The following is a 16,160-nucleotide window of genomic DNA, read 5'->3' on the forward strand; positions in this document are numbered from 1 at the left end:
CTGGTACAACGAGTCCAACTTCGGGTTTTTGTTTGTTTGTTTGTAACTGTCGCTTTAATGTAGCTTGCTTTGTTTTTGTTTAAGGCCGGCTCAAATGCATCCAACATTTCATCCAACATTTTGGTTCGAATTTTGGATGATTTTTGAATGAGAATTTGTTTGAATTTCGAAAGTTGAAAAGTTCGAAATTTGCATTTGGGTTGTTTCATCTAAAACGTTTCATCCAAGATGACGTGTTCATTATTTGACATTTCACCATGAAGGGCCTTGCAGCTATCATGATTTTAAACGAGATAGATTCCGATGATGAAAAACAGACCAGGGAAAAAGCACGAAACTGGATAAAATAAAGGAAAAAAAAGGAGAATTTAAAAATATTATCCAAGAACTGATGATAGAAGATAGACAAGGATTTCGGGAAATGTTCTTGATGGATGTGGGTGATATCGAATTTGTACTGAGTAAAATTTTTGACCTTATCTTGCCAAAGGAAAGAGTTAGTGAGACTAGACCGAAAACATTCGATTGTCAAAAACGTTCAAAAATGTGTTCGAAAATTCGAAAATTACGTAATATAATTCGAAAATTGTAAAATGTTGGATGAAATTTGACTCAAATGCATCCAACATAAAATTTCATAAAAAGTGTGTTGGATGAAAAGTTTGACGGAGATCAAACTTCATCCAACATCATCCAACATGATTTTTTTCTTCTTTTTTTCTTTTTGAGGAATTTTTGCTTAACTCAAATACATCCAACATTTCATCCAACATCAAAAGTTTACGATGCTGGATAAAATGTTGGATGCATTTGAGCTGGCCTTTAGAAGATGATAAAACAGGCTTAAGAATTCGAGCGCTGCCCAAACTCTATTTTTTCGGCTTTGATATCGCTGTTTTTGTAAATTGACTGTTCGTCGTATTTTACCGTTTCTTTTTTGCCACCTCAGTAAAATATGAGAAAGCTTCATTTGTTTTGGTAAACATGATGCTTCCGTATGAAAATTCTCAACTTTTAAATAAACAAAAAATGAGTTAATTTATTGATTCAGGGAGCACGTTCAAACACGTCTTTTATCAGACAGCGATCCGCACAAGTATGCGTTTTTGCTCATTGACTTCATGTTGAAGATTTCAGGGACAAAGAGTTCGTAACCGTTGACTTACGTTAAAATATATTTATAAATATATACAAAGTAAAGTTTTTAAATAGACGTCCCTCTTTTATTAACGCCCTCTCCAATAAACATAATTTCCAAACCTTGAAAATTAATAAACGCTCCAGGCGTCGATTAGAACATTTACGGTGTGTATTTTTGAAATGCGAAACTGAGACTTAACCACGCAGCAGGTGTAGATGAGGAATGCTCAACAGGTTTTTCAGAGAAAAGAATTCCGTCAGAATGGTTTTTATGTTTTTCATTGAGAATATATACAGACTATTTAACAGTGCCAAAACATGCTTAACTTAAAGGTTAGGGTTAATGCTTGGTACTTTTTCCACCCTTCGTTCATTTTTTTCTTTCAGTTCAAGATTGCTGCGTTGCAACTCGAAGCTTTATAGAGATAAAGATTATTCGCAAATTTATAGACTAAGAATCAGATAAAACTTGGTATGTATCACTTTACCCTGTCGCTTTGGTGTTTTATTCACTGTACGAGCTTTGAGCTCCGTTTTGCGTAAATTCCATATATAAATCTTTGGAACACTGTTGTTGATTCAAACTAGGGTGCTCATAACTGCCTGATGCGTAGTTGGAAGGGACAACACCATATTTTAGATCAGCATATGCACCTTCGGAGTTTTTCATTGTTCCTTCGTCGTTGCTAAGCGGTAGATATGCATCATTTACAGGATATTCGTAGGAATGATATTGAGATGGGCGTGGTGAATCTGGTACAGGAGGAGGGTTCTGTGGTATATCCAAGTTGTTGTTGAAAGACGCCTAAAAGAGAAATAAAAATTGCTAACCTGCTTAATAGAATTTGTAGAAAAAAAACTCTTAATAACTCAATCCTTAATCACTCAATCCTAAAGTCACCAACTTCAGATTTACTCTCTAAGGCATTACTAATTACTTTGTGGTAAAAAAGGAAAGATTAGCTTCTCTTTGTGCGTTTAGAATATATATATAGATTTGCCAGAAGTGTTGCGAGAGCTTGTGATAACTTGTGCATGAAGCCTGTAAAAAGTTATAGGCCGTATTTCGCGTTTGTTACAAGTTTATACTAGATAAAACAAAATTTTCACGTCAGACGTACCCATTCGTTTGGTTGAATGTATTGCATTCCTTCATTACCACCATTCGCTGCGTAAGACAAATGTATAAAATTGACATAAATTGCGATAGGTCTTTTAAGGAAAAAAAGTTAAAAAAATTGCGGAAAAAAATTTTTAGAGAACTTGCAAGCGTTTTTTTCCACAAAAAATAGGGTGCTTTATGAAGCGAGACTTTTTTTCCGGCAAAATCTTACGGGCAAATATCTTCGCGGCAGAAACTTTTGCGTTTTTCGTGTTCTTTGGTCATTATCGCTAATTTTATGCTTTTGGAAATTAAAAATTAGCAAAACACAAGTCGTGGATATTTCTTGAGACGTGGAAGTTCTTCAGTACAAAAAAATCAAAAAACGAGAAATCTTAAGTCAAATAACGTTTGTTGTTTTCATTCTTTTTTGATGCTAAGAACATTTCTCAGATATTCCAATTCTTTGAAATAGTGAAGATGCAGACTTTTGATTACTGAAAATATGAGAAAAGAAGATAAAAGTTTCTTCCACAAACATTTTCTTCCATTAACGTAAGTATGTCAACAACATATGTTCTCACGTTTAATTTTATGATCCGAATTCATCGGAAATTCTATCGGATTATCTGCTTCCTAAAGAAAAAGAGAGTATACGACAATTTCCGACAACCTTATTCAGCTTTCCAAAATCTTAATATTGATTTTACACCAAAAAAAAGAACAAACACTTTTACAACTTACTAGGAAGTAGGTAAGGCGAGAACCCTATCAATTTATGGCTTTAATCCCGTTAAATCGAACAAAAAAGCACCAAAAGTTATACAATGACAGAGCAAACGCTGTTGATAATTTTATGTTCATTAAACTTGTTTGCAGAAAAAATAACTTCACCGACTACATACAATGGTCCAAGGTGATGGTCGAGAAAGTTCTTTGCGTTCGACCCGTCTAAAAAAATAAGGCAATCGAAATATTGGCAATTAACTACTTTGTATGTTACTTCTCTGCAGACTTTTCTCACTTAAACAGGAAAGGTTGCCAAGTCATGAAAAAGTGGAAAAGTGATCAGGCCATGTCATGTGTTCAAGGGAAGTCATGGAAAAGTGATCAGGCCATGTCATGTGTTCAAGGGAAATCATGAAAGAGTGCTCAAGCCAAGTCATGTGTTCAAGGAAAGTCATGGAAAAGTGCTCAGGTCATGTCATGTGCTCAAGGGAAGTCATGGAAAAGTGCTCAGGCCAAGTCATGTGTTCAAGGGAAGTCATGGAAAAGTGCTCAGGTCATGTCATGTGCTCAAAGGAAGTCATGGAAAAGTGCTCAAGCCAAGTCATGTGTTCAAGGGAAGTCATGGAAAAGTGCTCAGGTCATGTCATGTGCTCAAGGGAAGTCATGGAAAAGTGCTCAGGCCATGTCATGTGTTCAAGGGAAGTCATGGAAAAGTGCTCAGGTCATGTCATGTGTTCAAGGGAAATCATGAAAAAGTGCTCAGGCCATGTCATGTGTTCAAGGGAAATCATGGAAAAGTGCTCAAGCCAAGTCATGTGTTCAAGGGAAGTCATGGAAAAGTGCTCAGGTCATGTCATGTGTTCAAGGGAAGTCATGGAAAAGTGATCAAGCCATGTCATTGTGCTCAAGGGAAGTCATGGAAAAGTGATCAAGCCATGTCATGTGTTCAAGGGAAGTCATGGAAAAGTGCTCAGGTCATGTCATGTGTTCAAGGGAAGTCATGGAAAAGTGATCAAGCCATGTCATGTGCTCAAGGGAAGTCATGGAAAAGTGATCAAGCCATGTCATGTGTTCAAGGGAAGTCATGGAAAAGTGATCAAGCCATGTCATGTGTTCAAGGAAAGTCATGGAAAAGTGATCAAGCCATGTCATGTGTTCAAGGGAAGTCATGGAAAAGTGATCAAGCCATGTCATGTGTTCAAGGGAAGTCATGGAAAAATGCTCAGGTCATGTCATGTGTTCAAGGGAAGTCATGGAAAAGTGATCAAGCCATGTCATGTGTTCAAGGCAATAAATAAATAAAGTGTGTGCAAGTATTTTGAAAGGAACAATTTTTCCCTGTGTAAACCAACCTTTTGTTCAAGCAGCAAAGTATAGCAACAAGTAAAATTAGAAAGACAACCCCACCAACAACTCCACCGACTATGGCTCCAATGTTATTCTGATTTGTTTCACCAGATTCATCCTAAAACACACAAAAGATACTGATTCCAAGTTAGTTGGGTTCACTCAAACATTCTTACAATAGCATCTGTATTACTTCTGTTAACATTCGTTTAAACAATTCGCAGATTATTCAGATTCTTCATCTGACCAAATACCAATCCGATGAAAATAATAAAAGCGATATTGGAAGATGTTTTGGTTTACTGGCATCCACGATAATCGAGATGGCGGAGAGACACTGTGATTATACTTTAAGAAAGTTGGTATCACGAGATTGAGCGCGGGAGGACTTGTCTCCAAATAGTCATGGATGCAATTATTACTTTGTGTTTTTTTCTTTGGGTATCGCCCTTATAATGGGTCTTGGAAAGCTGGGTTTGATCAGTCAATCTCTCATAATAAAGTTTCACTAGCTAATTTCTCGAGCTTAAAATTACTTATGCTCCTTTTTTTACTTTGGCTCGATTGTCTATAAACACAATTATAGAGCTCAAGTATCAACAAAAACACTAATTTTGGATATAAACACACATTAAATAAATCAAGGAAAAATTTCCACAAAAAAGAATAAAATAAGGCTGAAGTTGTATTTTTACTATTAAGAACATAGAAATGAAATAGGCCGGAGAATATAATATAATGCAAACTAGAAATTTTATCTTGCAGACTATATGTATGACGTCATCAGTACCGCAATTATGAAAAGGACTATTGAGGCGAAGGCAGTTTTTTCCTCACTAACCAAATATGAACAAAACTGCCAAGCAGTCGCTACTTTTGCACTTACGTAGGACAGGCAGAGAGTGTTGAAAATTTGCAAGTCACATTCTTTAGCACGCCCGTAGACCGGAAAAATCTACGTTGAGGACCACGAAGACCCGAAATTTGTGAATAATGGCCTTTCTACGATTGCAGTAATGATTGCACATTTTTTAGCATGCATGTTTGTGTTTTATGTCTCGGATTTTATGTTCTCCCCTTCCAAGATTGTACGGTCCAGAAAATCCCAACAGGGATAATTAGAATTGGTCAGTTTCTGAATACTTCATACTAGATATTTTTAGATACTTACTATAGCTGTGGTTCTCTGCTGTTGTGACGTAGTTGTCGAAGGCGTTTTTGTCGGCGGTTCAGGTTTTGTTTTAGGAAGCGGTTTCGGCAGAGTCGTTTCTGGTTGAAGCGTTGTATCAACTAATAAGTGTTTAAATAAACAGTTGAAAGTGGAGAAGAGGAGGCTTTTATTAAAGAAATATAATAACTCGCATTTTGACCTTGTCTGTTGTCATCCATGAGATAACAAGAGAAGAAGAAAAGTGTAACTACAATGAGACCTATCTATAACCGCAAATAAACAGATAAACTCGAAAGTATTTTCGAGGTTTTTAGCTCAAAGAGCTCCGGGGACGAGAATGCATAAGATAATAATTTACATGCATAATTTACTCCACGCTAACACACGTGTCCGCAGCAAATCAGTATGCCAGTATTAGGAGTTGCGAAACATTTGTCTGCTATAGCTTGGTGTCTGCTATAGCTTGGTGTCTGCTATAGCTTGGTGTTTGATACGTAGCAAGCCTGTTAGTTGTAGACTGCACATATAAAAACATGGGAATTAAAGAACTCATAAAATAAATATATTTACCTGGTGCTTCTGTTTGATCAGTGACGGGGGTTGTGTATACTACTAAAAACAAATATACGGGTTTTTAAATTTACGTTTTTTATAGATCAGGCGAAGTGTAACAGCTTTCGACTGCTGAATTTTATGAATGGTGTATAGTAAGTGAATCGATAGAGTGAAAGTTTTTACCTGGTGCTTCTGTGCGATTAACGACGGGGGTTGTGTATACTACTAAAAACAAATTTAAGGGTTTTTATTTGTAAGTTTTTTATAGATCGGTAGAAGTGTAACAGCTTTCGACTGCTGAATTTTGTGAATGGTGTATAGTAAGTGGATGATATAAAGTAAAAATTATTACCTGGTGTTTCTGTAATACCAGTGAAGGGAATTGTATACACTACTAAAAATCAAATTTAGACGTTCGTAAATTATTTGTCTTGCTCTTAAAGTTTTTTTATTATTGGTTGTCTGTTTGCTAAACTTCTTATAACCCCAACACCCCAACCATATTCTCGCTCATTTAAACTTGCTTTTGAGGATTTTTCTTCCCTTGATCACCCTAACCTCTTCCATAACCTCATACAAAAGCAAGAATAGTATTAAAACTAACTACTTTCAGAAGAAGTTAACGTCATGAGTATTTACAAGGAGGTTGGAATTTTCTGTAGCTGGCTTATTTTTAAAACAACCGTGTGTTGGCTACCCCCCTCCCTTCCCTAATTGTTTATTTTGTCGATTCCAGAGTACATCTACTTTTTTATAAGCACAATTTAATAAGAATAGGAGTCTCAAATTTTTCCGAAAAATAAAAAACAAAGTAAGAACAGTTTTAGCATGAAAAATAAAAACATTTCGGGATGTTAATTTCTAAGCAATTTTGCGATTGTTTCTTTTCCCTGTTTTGCTTATACATTAACACAATTTGATACGTTGAATTTGCAACAAAAACATCTTTTTTTCATATAAACACATGAACGAGGTCGTGTATTGATTACTTTACATACTTTTAGGCACCCCATGTCAGGTGGAATGTACTTTTTGGTTACCTCATAAGATCTTTTTACATGGGACCATGTTGATAAGTGCGCTTGATACCTTTTGTAGTGGTGGGGGACTGGGTATACCGGAAAAGGTCGGCGATTTTTTATAAAATTTGAAGACATTAATTAGAAATTGCGCGTGACATTCTTTACTGAAACATTTTTCAATCTTGATAATTAGTAAAAAAAATCAGGTTGTAAAATAAATAGTAAAATTAGTGTTATAACTCCTCCGCCCTCCGCCCCCCCTACAATTGTATATTCAGATGGTTATATATTGGAGGTTACAGAATAACGATTTGAAAACTTATAAATAACTCAAGTGTTTGATTGGGATAAAAATTACCTTCTCCTTCGAACTTCAAAAGAAAACTGAATTTTATTTTACTGGAATTTGTTCTGCAATCAAGCCAAACTCTGACCAAAAATCCTCCCCAGTACATCGAATCACCCTGTAGCTAAAAAGAAGGAATGGCATGTGAACAACATTATTCTGACTAGAAACTATTTGGGGGTTGGAGACTGGGCAGGAGACTGTTTTCTACCTTTATATGATAATTGTTCATCGCATCCGTTGTTATCCGAAAAAAATTATATTCATATGCCTTCATCCACCCGTAATCAACCATGTATTCATAACTGGAATTGTTACTGTCTATAAAGAGAGAAGGACATCGTTTTATATTGACAGTCTGGTTGTTACGAAGAAACATCATTGGTCTGTTTGGTAATCGCCACGTGCCGTTGATAAGTTTCGCGAGTGGAACTGAATATATATTGCGAAGTCCCAATGCGTCTAAAAAAAATTTCAAGTTTACACATTTTCTTCTTCTTTAGAATATTCACTAACTTCTTCAATTCTTTTGATGTATAATTCTACAGAAAAGAATTATGGGAAGTTAAAAGTATCTTGTTTAAACAGGATTAACAATTATACGTTGAGTATATATTAAATATTAGGACAGCTTCAGGTCTAGTTTTCATAATCAGCAGTTGCACCCAAAGAATTAAAAGGCTGATTAATTTCCCTTGCAAAAGTAGGAGAAAACAATCATGATTATTCCGGATGACACACTTTAATAACATTAGAACAGTTAACCCAATTGCCCCAAAACTGTCTATAGCCGCATTTTTAACATTGTGAAATATCATATTTGAGGTTCGCACGTTATAAATAGTTCAAAACTTCAAAAAGTTACGCCCATTACGCACTACCGTTTTGCCAATTATTTTCTGGGTTTTGAAAAAAAGTAAAAGAAAAAAAAAATAAGGTCTGCGGATGAGAGTGCTTACCTAGTTTATTCACGTTTGGATGACACGAGGATAGATTTTGATGAGATATAAAAGTTCCGTTATATGGGCACAAGCATCCTGTTGCATTGGTAATTTTTGCATTTATTTCACTACAATTAGAGACAAAATCTCTGACAATGTCTCCAGATGTCATGCGCGACACAGAGTAACACTGATGAACAGGTAACGCAAAAAGAAAACTGGTGACTAGCCAAATAACAATCCAATTATAAATCATGGTTCACAACGTTGTTCTCAATGTCTTTAAATGCCAATTTAGTCATTCCTTTAAAAAAAACAAAGCCATCTCTCTTGAAGGTGATTAAAATCTCTTATAGGACATGTTTCCTGGGGACGAGGTTGTGAAATTGTTAGAAATGACTTGTTCGGTAAAATTAATTTTCACGAATTTTATAAAAAAACATGAAGAAGAGATACAATGACTTGTCAATATCGTGCCCAGGGTTCTTCCACCCCTATGAGAAGTCCTGGGGACGAGGTTGTGAAATTGTTAGAAATGACTTGTTCGGTAAAATTAATTTTCACGAATTTTATAAAAAAACATGAAGAAGAGATACAATGACTTGTCAATATCGTGCCCAGGGTTCTTCCACCCCTATGAGAAGTAAATACGAGGCTACAAACAGATGTCTGTATACATACTACGCTAACTAATTAATTAAGCAACAATCATTGTGGGAATTAATATTGTTATCCAATGATCTATATTTCTCTCTCTCCGATTGATCGTGAAAATTGAATTGTTCCATCAGTTTTATCAGAGGCTGCACCTTTCTTTATAAGCAACCAAACCGAAAAGGACCTAGGTTTGGTTGAAAACAAAAATTAAGCCACTAGGGTTAAACTTTACCAAGAAACCTACAATATAGTTATTTATAAAAGTTTTACTTATTCTATCAAATTAAGAAACTTAAAAAAGCTGAATTTATAAACACTGTAAAAAAAACATAGGTAAAAAAATGTGACAAATTTTATATCTTTTATCCCTTCAAGTTTTTCCTCCGTTTATCTCCAAAAACTTTTTATAGGTCCTTGCAAGCTAAAGAGATACCATTATGTAGGGAAAGTATATAGTGATAATAACAGTGATGGGCTTGGTTCCGATAAAACAAAGAGGAAACAAGACGGTAATATATCTATTGATATTTCTCGAATTTTAACAAATATATACATTATTTTCACCTATTGTTCTAATGGCGAAAACAAACTTGCAAATTTTAAAAGAAAAAAAATCCTACTGCAGTCCAGACACAATTCAACATCGTTAATTGAAACTGGTCTCGCCACAAAGCAAATATCACAAACGTAAGGCTTCCGCATAAATATATAACATATGGGGCGTTTACACTGGCATTTTAATGCACGTTTTTGTCCGAAACTTTCGGGATTATTCCAATTTAGTTGCAATCGGCAATCCCACCCAAACGATAAAACGTTCTGTGATATTTACTCATAATTTTCTTTTTACTCCATAGCTAAAAAAATGGAACGTGTGGAAACAGAAAGCGTTGTTTATCAAATGATTGCTTCTCGTGCGAGGCTGTTTGTACTGAGAGTTATATCTTCTTAGAGTCTTAATGAAACAAAAATCAAAAATAAAGACAGGAGAAATAATTTAGGTTACGCATCGTCATTCTGTCACCAAATATTCCGGCGTAAATTATTCAGAGTTGCAGGGACCAATCACATCCAATGTATACTATCCGCGAATGCGTACTTTTACCATTATTAATCATTCCCGCTCTGATCTGTATCAAGTCGAAGGATTTTTTCCCGCGGCGAAATATCTGACGATGGGTTCAAACCTCTGCGCTTACTCTGAGAGTTCTAGTAGAAAGAGAAAAAGCAGTAAAACAACTGTTAGAACCTACATTGTCTAAAAGTTTTTGGAAGTCGAATTTTTGTTTAAGCAGCATAGTGTAATGCTTCTATTCTTATGAAAAGCAATTTAGTAAGCACTTTCATTTTCGTAAAACATGAAAAAAGAGAGAACTTTTTTCGTTATAACCAATGCCACTTTTCATCTAATAAATAAATAAGTACTTCTTTACATATCCCCTCTCTAATTTTTTATACTAAAAGTAACAAAATGTTAGAAGCAATGCAAAACACTAGATGAGTTACCTTATCGACGAGTTGTTGACGCAGATACCTCAGCAAAATATTCGTTTTGTCTGTTACTATCACTGAAAAGAAAATACAAGCCTTTCAATATATGTAACAAATTTGTTATTTTTTAAATATATATCTAATATCTAATCTTTAGCAAAGTAATATCGTAATTTACGTAGGAGTATGGCGAATTAACAACTGTCAGGCTGTATTGAAAATTGACTTAAAAATCTGTTTGCTTACTTTTCCGTCTTTTTACTTGGTTAATTTATACTTCAACATTTCCCGCTCAGCCATACTTTTTTAATTTCATTGTTGTTTTTTTATTTGTTATTGTTGCTTTTAAAGATTTTTTTAAATTTATTACCCAAGTTCATCAATTAGTGAACCTTCAAGACGACTCACTGTCAGGTGAGGTTAGCTTAAGAAGACGTTTACAAGGCACCTGCTAACAGGATTTTTTAAATAAGTGCAAAAAGTGAGCTACTGACTAGCGTCAAACTTTAACAGTATAAATACTACCATTCTAAAACGCCCATACCTTGAGGTTCATCATCATCAACTTCCTTTGTTTGAATGTATGAGACTGCTTTTCGACACTAAAACAAAAAGAATAAATATAAATAACACACAAGACCAAGCGCTGTAATCAGCTAACAATTTAAACAAAAAAAGAGAGGGAAATAAAAGAAACAAACTTTTGTATGATCGTCTGATTTAAATTTTGAAAAATTCTCTTTGTTAAAAGATGGTAGTTCTTTCAAGAATTTCTCTGCCTAAAAACAAGAAGCTTGAGTAAAGGAAAAATATTATAAATACAAAAACTAGATGCAGAACAAAATACCTTAGAAATTGCATTACTGCATGTTCTTGTATAAGATAGAGCGATCTGCAAATATTAATGACACTGACATGTTTCATTTTTTTTCTTTTGTTTCCCGTATTTGATAACAATAGCAGAGGGGATGTTTTTATGCCTTATTTGTAGCTACCAAATATCTCTATGCTTATACATTTCACTGGCATCAATACATTTAATAAAATAGCCATTACATTACACTTATATAAGTTTCAGACCAAAAAACGAAATTCCCCACAACTGGGACATGCCATCGTAATGGACAGGTTGGTGAAAAACTTATTATCAATATTTTTGTAACGATTCAAGCTCTACACAAAAAAATGTAATTTATTTCTTTACATATTTGCTTTTCAATCCAGTGGATCTTTCCATGGGTCAATTAATCCGTCTATATAATACCATAACTAGTTAAAAGGCCATTGAAAAAATCTATTTAATTAGCGAAAAACAGTTACAAGCATATATTTTGACGAAATCATCGACAACCCATCCATATTTCAAAAATTTTTTTTTTTAGAAATTTTACATGTGTAGATCTTGGTGATCAAAACAATGTTATAATAAACTTTTATCAAATGGTTGAAGAGATAAGGTGGCAGTTTTTTTGAGGATATCATCAACACCTGGTTCCAAAACAGGTGAGCCAACTTAGGGAAATGAGTCCAAACTTTGTCTCCGGTGTTCTCTAGTTACCCTCCCCTTTTAGCTTGACATTCTAATGGTTTTGTGACTTCACGACCCCCATTTCTTCATGACAACGCAACATCTTCAGTTAAAAACAAAAAGTGAGTGAGCAAAGTCGTTGAATTGATTCACAAAGCTATGAAGCCAGCTATTTTTTTTAGAAAGACAAAGGGACATTCTAAATTATTGCCAATTACTATTTGATGTCCTTAATTGTTTATTTTTGTATAAATTTGAATCTTTTAGTTTTTGTAAAAATTTTGAAGATCCATTCCGGGTTCAATTAATGAAATTAGTCCTTGAATTTTGTAAACTTCTCCCCTACCTCTTTACAAATCTCTTTAAAAAAAACAAATTGAATTGAGAGGGCCATCAAAAAACTCCTTGCAGTAATGACTCACTGCTGACTTAGGTGATGTTCTTCCCTAACAATTCTGGGGGTTAATTAATGACATTTTAAATCAGATGATGAAAGGGTTTTAGCTTATTACATAACCTCTGTCTGAGAACGCACATTCTTATATTTTTATGGCAAAAAAAATTAATCCAGCCTGAAACAGATGACATGGGATGCAAAAGGTCTAGTTTTCTGTTAGTGATAGAGTTTTGGAACAGCTTAAGTCTACTAAACATTTCAAATTATAAGGGATGCTGAGCCCAAATATATTTATTAAAGGAAACTTAGGGCTCAAGTTGCCATGAGAAACGTCAACCTGACATTTGTGGGTGGCCTCTTTGAATAAATGTAAGCAACGTAGATACTGCTTCATATGCCACATAGAGATATTTAAGTTGGACATGCAGCAAACAAAAAATCTTAATAAGAGACACGTGACAAAGGTAACTGCTACCGTAAATGTCTTTTGAGCTAAACTTTAGAATTGACTCTTCAAAATCAAAAAGAAAAATTTCCTGGCTCCATGGTTGCCCAGTATATACAAAATTACATTCTTTGATATTAAATCTTACCATATTCCATACCCTGCACTACATGCACAAAAACTTACAAAACCCTTGACTAAAGTCGCTGGCCCTGAGTTTGTTGCACATGAAACCGACAAGTTTCTAAACAGTTGGAAAGTCCATCATCGGCTTTCTTCCGCAGCTTATCCACATTCTAATTGTCGTGCTGAGATCGGAGTTAAGACTTTAAAGAGATTGATAATGACCAACACAGGACCCAATGAAACTTTGGACATTGACGGCCTCCAACGTGCCACACTGCAGTGCCAAAACTGTCCCGAGCCGCAAATAAAGTTATCACTGGTCATGTGCGTCTTGCATCCCGTTGTGCCGGGACGTTATAAGCCGCACCCAACTTGGCAAGATACATTGGCCACTAGAGGGGATGCATAATTTTTTTTTTTTTTTTTTTTTTTTTTTTTTTGAGATTAACCTCACTAATTTCGTTATTATCATACTCTTTTCTTGTTTGTTTGTGTTTGTTTAATTGTTTTGCGATCATTATTTTTTTTTTTTAATTGCCTTTTTTTCAAATTTTATTTATAATCTAAAGCAAAGTTAAATATTTTACCAATTACATTTTAAAAAGTATTAAAAATTTAAAATCATAGTATTTTATGCCTGGTACACAGATGTATTCGAAATCGCAGTGTAAATGTATTTACTCAAATTGACTGAGAAGCCTCCTTGTTCAATTGCTTTTAGGTAGCTGCTATAAGGTTTATTCAAATCTTATCCATGTTCTTTACCGAGCTTGCATTCTTGTCCAGGGAGTTTATTATTTAATTATTTTTATTTTCTGGTTTTTTTTTTGGTTTTTTGGTTTGTTTTTTTTATCTATTTATTACGAGCTGACCCTAGAGGTTGTTGTAACCTGAAATTTTGTCAGAATACACTATACTATACTATTAAGGAACTGCCACATGTGTTGTGAGTAATGTCTCTCATTGCACACCCCTCATGTACCCTCACCAGCTGTTGGGAATTATGTGCGAATCCAAAACCCAGTTAGACCGCACCCCACGAAATGGGACAAAACTTGAGTAGTGATTGAGGTCAAACAATTTGACCAGTATGGTATCCGTGTATAGATGGATCTGGAAGGATCACCCTCAGAAATCAACGATTCTTTCGCAAATACAACCCTGCCAACCCATGACCACCCAGAAGGAGCATACTCCAGGATCTGCGATACCTTTCCTCTGCACCAGAGCCAAAGGAGCAAGACAATCCTTTCAAGATAATAGATCAACGAAAAGAAATCAAACCTATTCCTACGCCGATCAACTCCACTGAGAGTTTAGTTGCACCTTCAAATAACGACTGCACACAAGCCCTTTCACACACACCCACACCGCCGGCGTCAAAAAAGATGCCACTTGCATTTCGCTGCCTCTTAGATTTTAACAACAAAGGACTAAACAAGTAGCCTTTCTTTACGTTTCTTAAAAGGACTGAGCCTTTCTGTACATATTATAACGAGATTTTCATCCTGTTCCCACTAGGGAGGGGATAGAGAAGTATATACACAGCACATGTATGTAGATGTTAACTGTTTATTCTAGATCATTCTTTAAGTAATAGAAATAGTCGCAAGTACTTATTTACTGCATTTGTCCACAGTTGTGCTAGTCTTGTCTTCTATATTTCTAAAATTTGTTAGTGTGTTGCCTACGTCACAAGGTTTTATTGTGGGAGTCTTCAGACTGGCCCATGTTGTGGCTATTTCTAAAAAGTGTCAATAGTTAGACCTGTTCCTTTTCTTGGTACAATTTTTGACAGCATAAGTCCTATGTCAATAGTTGGGCCTGTCCCATCTTATGAAACAGTCTTTTAAAAGCATGGGAATTGTTTCTTAATAGTTATGCCTGTCCTATCTTATGACACACTTTCTAAAATTGCAAGAGTTTTTTATGTAAAGTTGAGTTTGTCCTATCAGATGACACAGTTTTTAAAAGCGGGAGATTCCTTTGTCAATAGTTGGACCTGGACCAACTTAAGACAAATTTGCACACATTTGTTCAAAGTTGGACCGGGCCCGTCAATAGATGGGCCATCCCAACTGCGAACCGTCCTGTCTAAAGACGGTTCAGTCCTGTGTCCAAAGTTGGGTCGGTGTCCGTAGTTGAGTCAGAACAGTAACACCAAAGCAAAATAAAGATAATGCAGAGAAAGGCTATAGTATATGACAACTACCAGTCCTCCCTTATAATTTTTTTGAATACTCGCTTTCTGTTGTCATCCAATGGAACAAATGCGTTGGCAATTTTGATCAGGTCTAGTTTGTTAGTCCATTGGAAGCATTGTTGATCTCATACAGAGCATATGTATATATTGATGAAAACACATGACAACCAAAAAAAAACACCAATTCTTGGCAAAAAAGTGAGGGGGGGGGGGGGGCTTCAGCCCCCAGATCCCCCGGCTCTGCCAGGCAAATTCTCACAATCTGTATGCGGATATCTCACAATCTGTATGCCATATCTCATAATCTGTATGCCCTAATCTGTTTGCTACAACTTGTTCTTTATGGTGATTACTTTTTATTTTTTTTCGGAAATAGTTTTAAACAGTCATATATTGCAATATTTCACTTTAAGAACATTCACTCTGTAGCTATAGCTAAACCAAACTCCGTATAGCAACACGTCTTTGAGTATGTGACCAGGATGCTCCTTTAAAATTTCAACAAGTGTAAAAATAATTATCATATCCTAATTAGGCAATCAATACATTAGGAGAAGATAGCTTAATTAGGTTAGATAGCCTAATTTGCTGTTCTTCTTGACTGTTGTTGAATCGTTTTGTCAATTCCCTGGAATGAGTTGAATCGTTGACTCGCGTATGGTTCGTTGACGTAATTGGTCAACGAACTTAGTTGGTCTTAATTGGATAATGATCCTTCACGTACCTTTAAAAAGTTAAATAAACTGCATATAAGATAACTAAAACTTACCATCCTGAATACCAAAAGGCAAGACAAATCTGGGCAGCACTGAGACAACACACCAACAGCAAACGCCGCACAGGTCTTGTTTAGTCACAAAAATTATTAACCGTTGTTTATATGATCTTAACTACCCAAACCTAAATGATTAACATTATTTGTCATACTCCAGGAAAGCGAGACGAGCTAGCTTTCGGCAC

At 35.3% G+C, this 16,160-nt stretch overlaps 2 protein-coding genes across 3 annotated transcripts; both read right to left on the reverse strand.

Annotated features, from left to right (window-relative positions):
• Positions 1-1,459: 1,459 nt before the first annotated feature.
• On the reverse strand, positions 1,460-8,868 carry LOC130647431 (uncharacterized). 2 transcript variants are annotated; one of them, XM_057453286.1, is made up of 12 exons: positions 8,372-8,868; positions 7,624-7,874; positions 7,425-7,536; positions 6,397-6,438; positions 6,228-6,269; positions 6,060-6,101; positions 5,490-5,608; positions 4,324-4,436; positions 3,148-3,193; positions 2,827-2,878; positions 2,262-2,308; positions 1,460-1,945 (listed from the first exon to the last, which is right to left on the reverse strand). In XM_057453286.1, the coding sequence occupies exons 1-12, from the start codon at positions 8,607-8,609 to the stop codon at positions 1,646-1,648; spliced, it is 1,404 nt and encodes a 467-aa protein (XP_057309269.1). In that variant the 5' UTR covers positions 8,610-8,868; the 3' UTR covers positions 1,460-1,645. The 2 variants fall into 2 exon arrangements, with proteins under 2 accessions (XP_057309269.1, XP_057309276.1); XM_057453293.1 differs by lacking the exon at positions 6,228-6,269.
• A 651-nt stretch (positions 8,869-9,519) lies between these two features.
• On the reverse strand, positions 9,520-16,111 carry LOC130647494 (DET1- and DDB1-associated protein 1-like). The gene is made up of 5 exons (XM_057453370.1): positions 15,970-16,111; positions 11,203-11,280; positions 11,046-11,103; positions 10,517-10,578; positions 9,520-10,219 (listed from the first exon to the last, which is right to left on the reverse strand). Exons 1-5 carry the CDS (start codon positions 15,970-15,972, stop codon positions 10,121-10,123), a joined length of 300 nt encoding a protein of 99 aa, XP_057309353.1. The 5' UTR covers positions 15,973-16,111; the 3' UTR covers positions 9,520-10,120.
• Between the last annotated feature and the right edge of the window lie 49 nt (positions 16,112-16,160).

Source organism: Hydractinia symbiolongicarpus, chromosome 1, assembly GCF_029227915.1.
Source record: "Hydractinia symbiolongicarpus strain clone_291-10 chromosome 1, HSymV2.1, whole genome shotgun sequence".
Classification (NCBI taxonomy): Eukaryota; Metazoa; Cnidaria; class Hydrozoa; order Anthoathecata; family Hydractiniidae; genus Hydractinia; species Hydractinia symbiolongicarpus.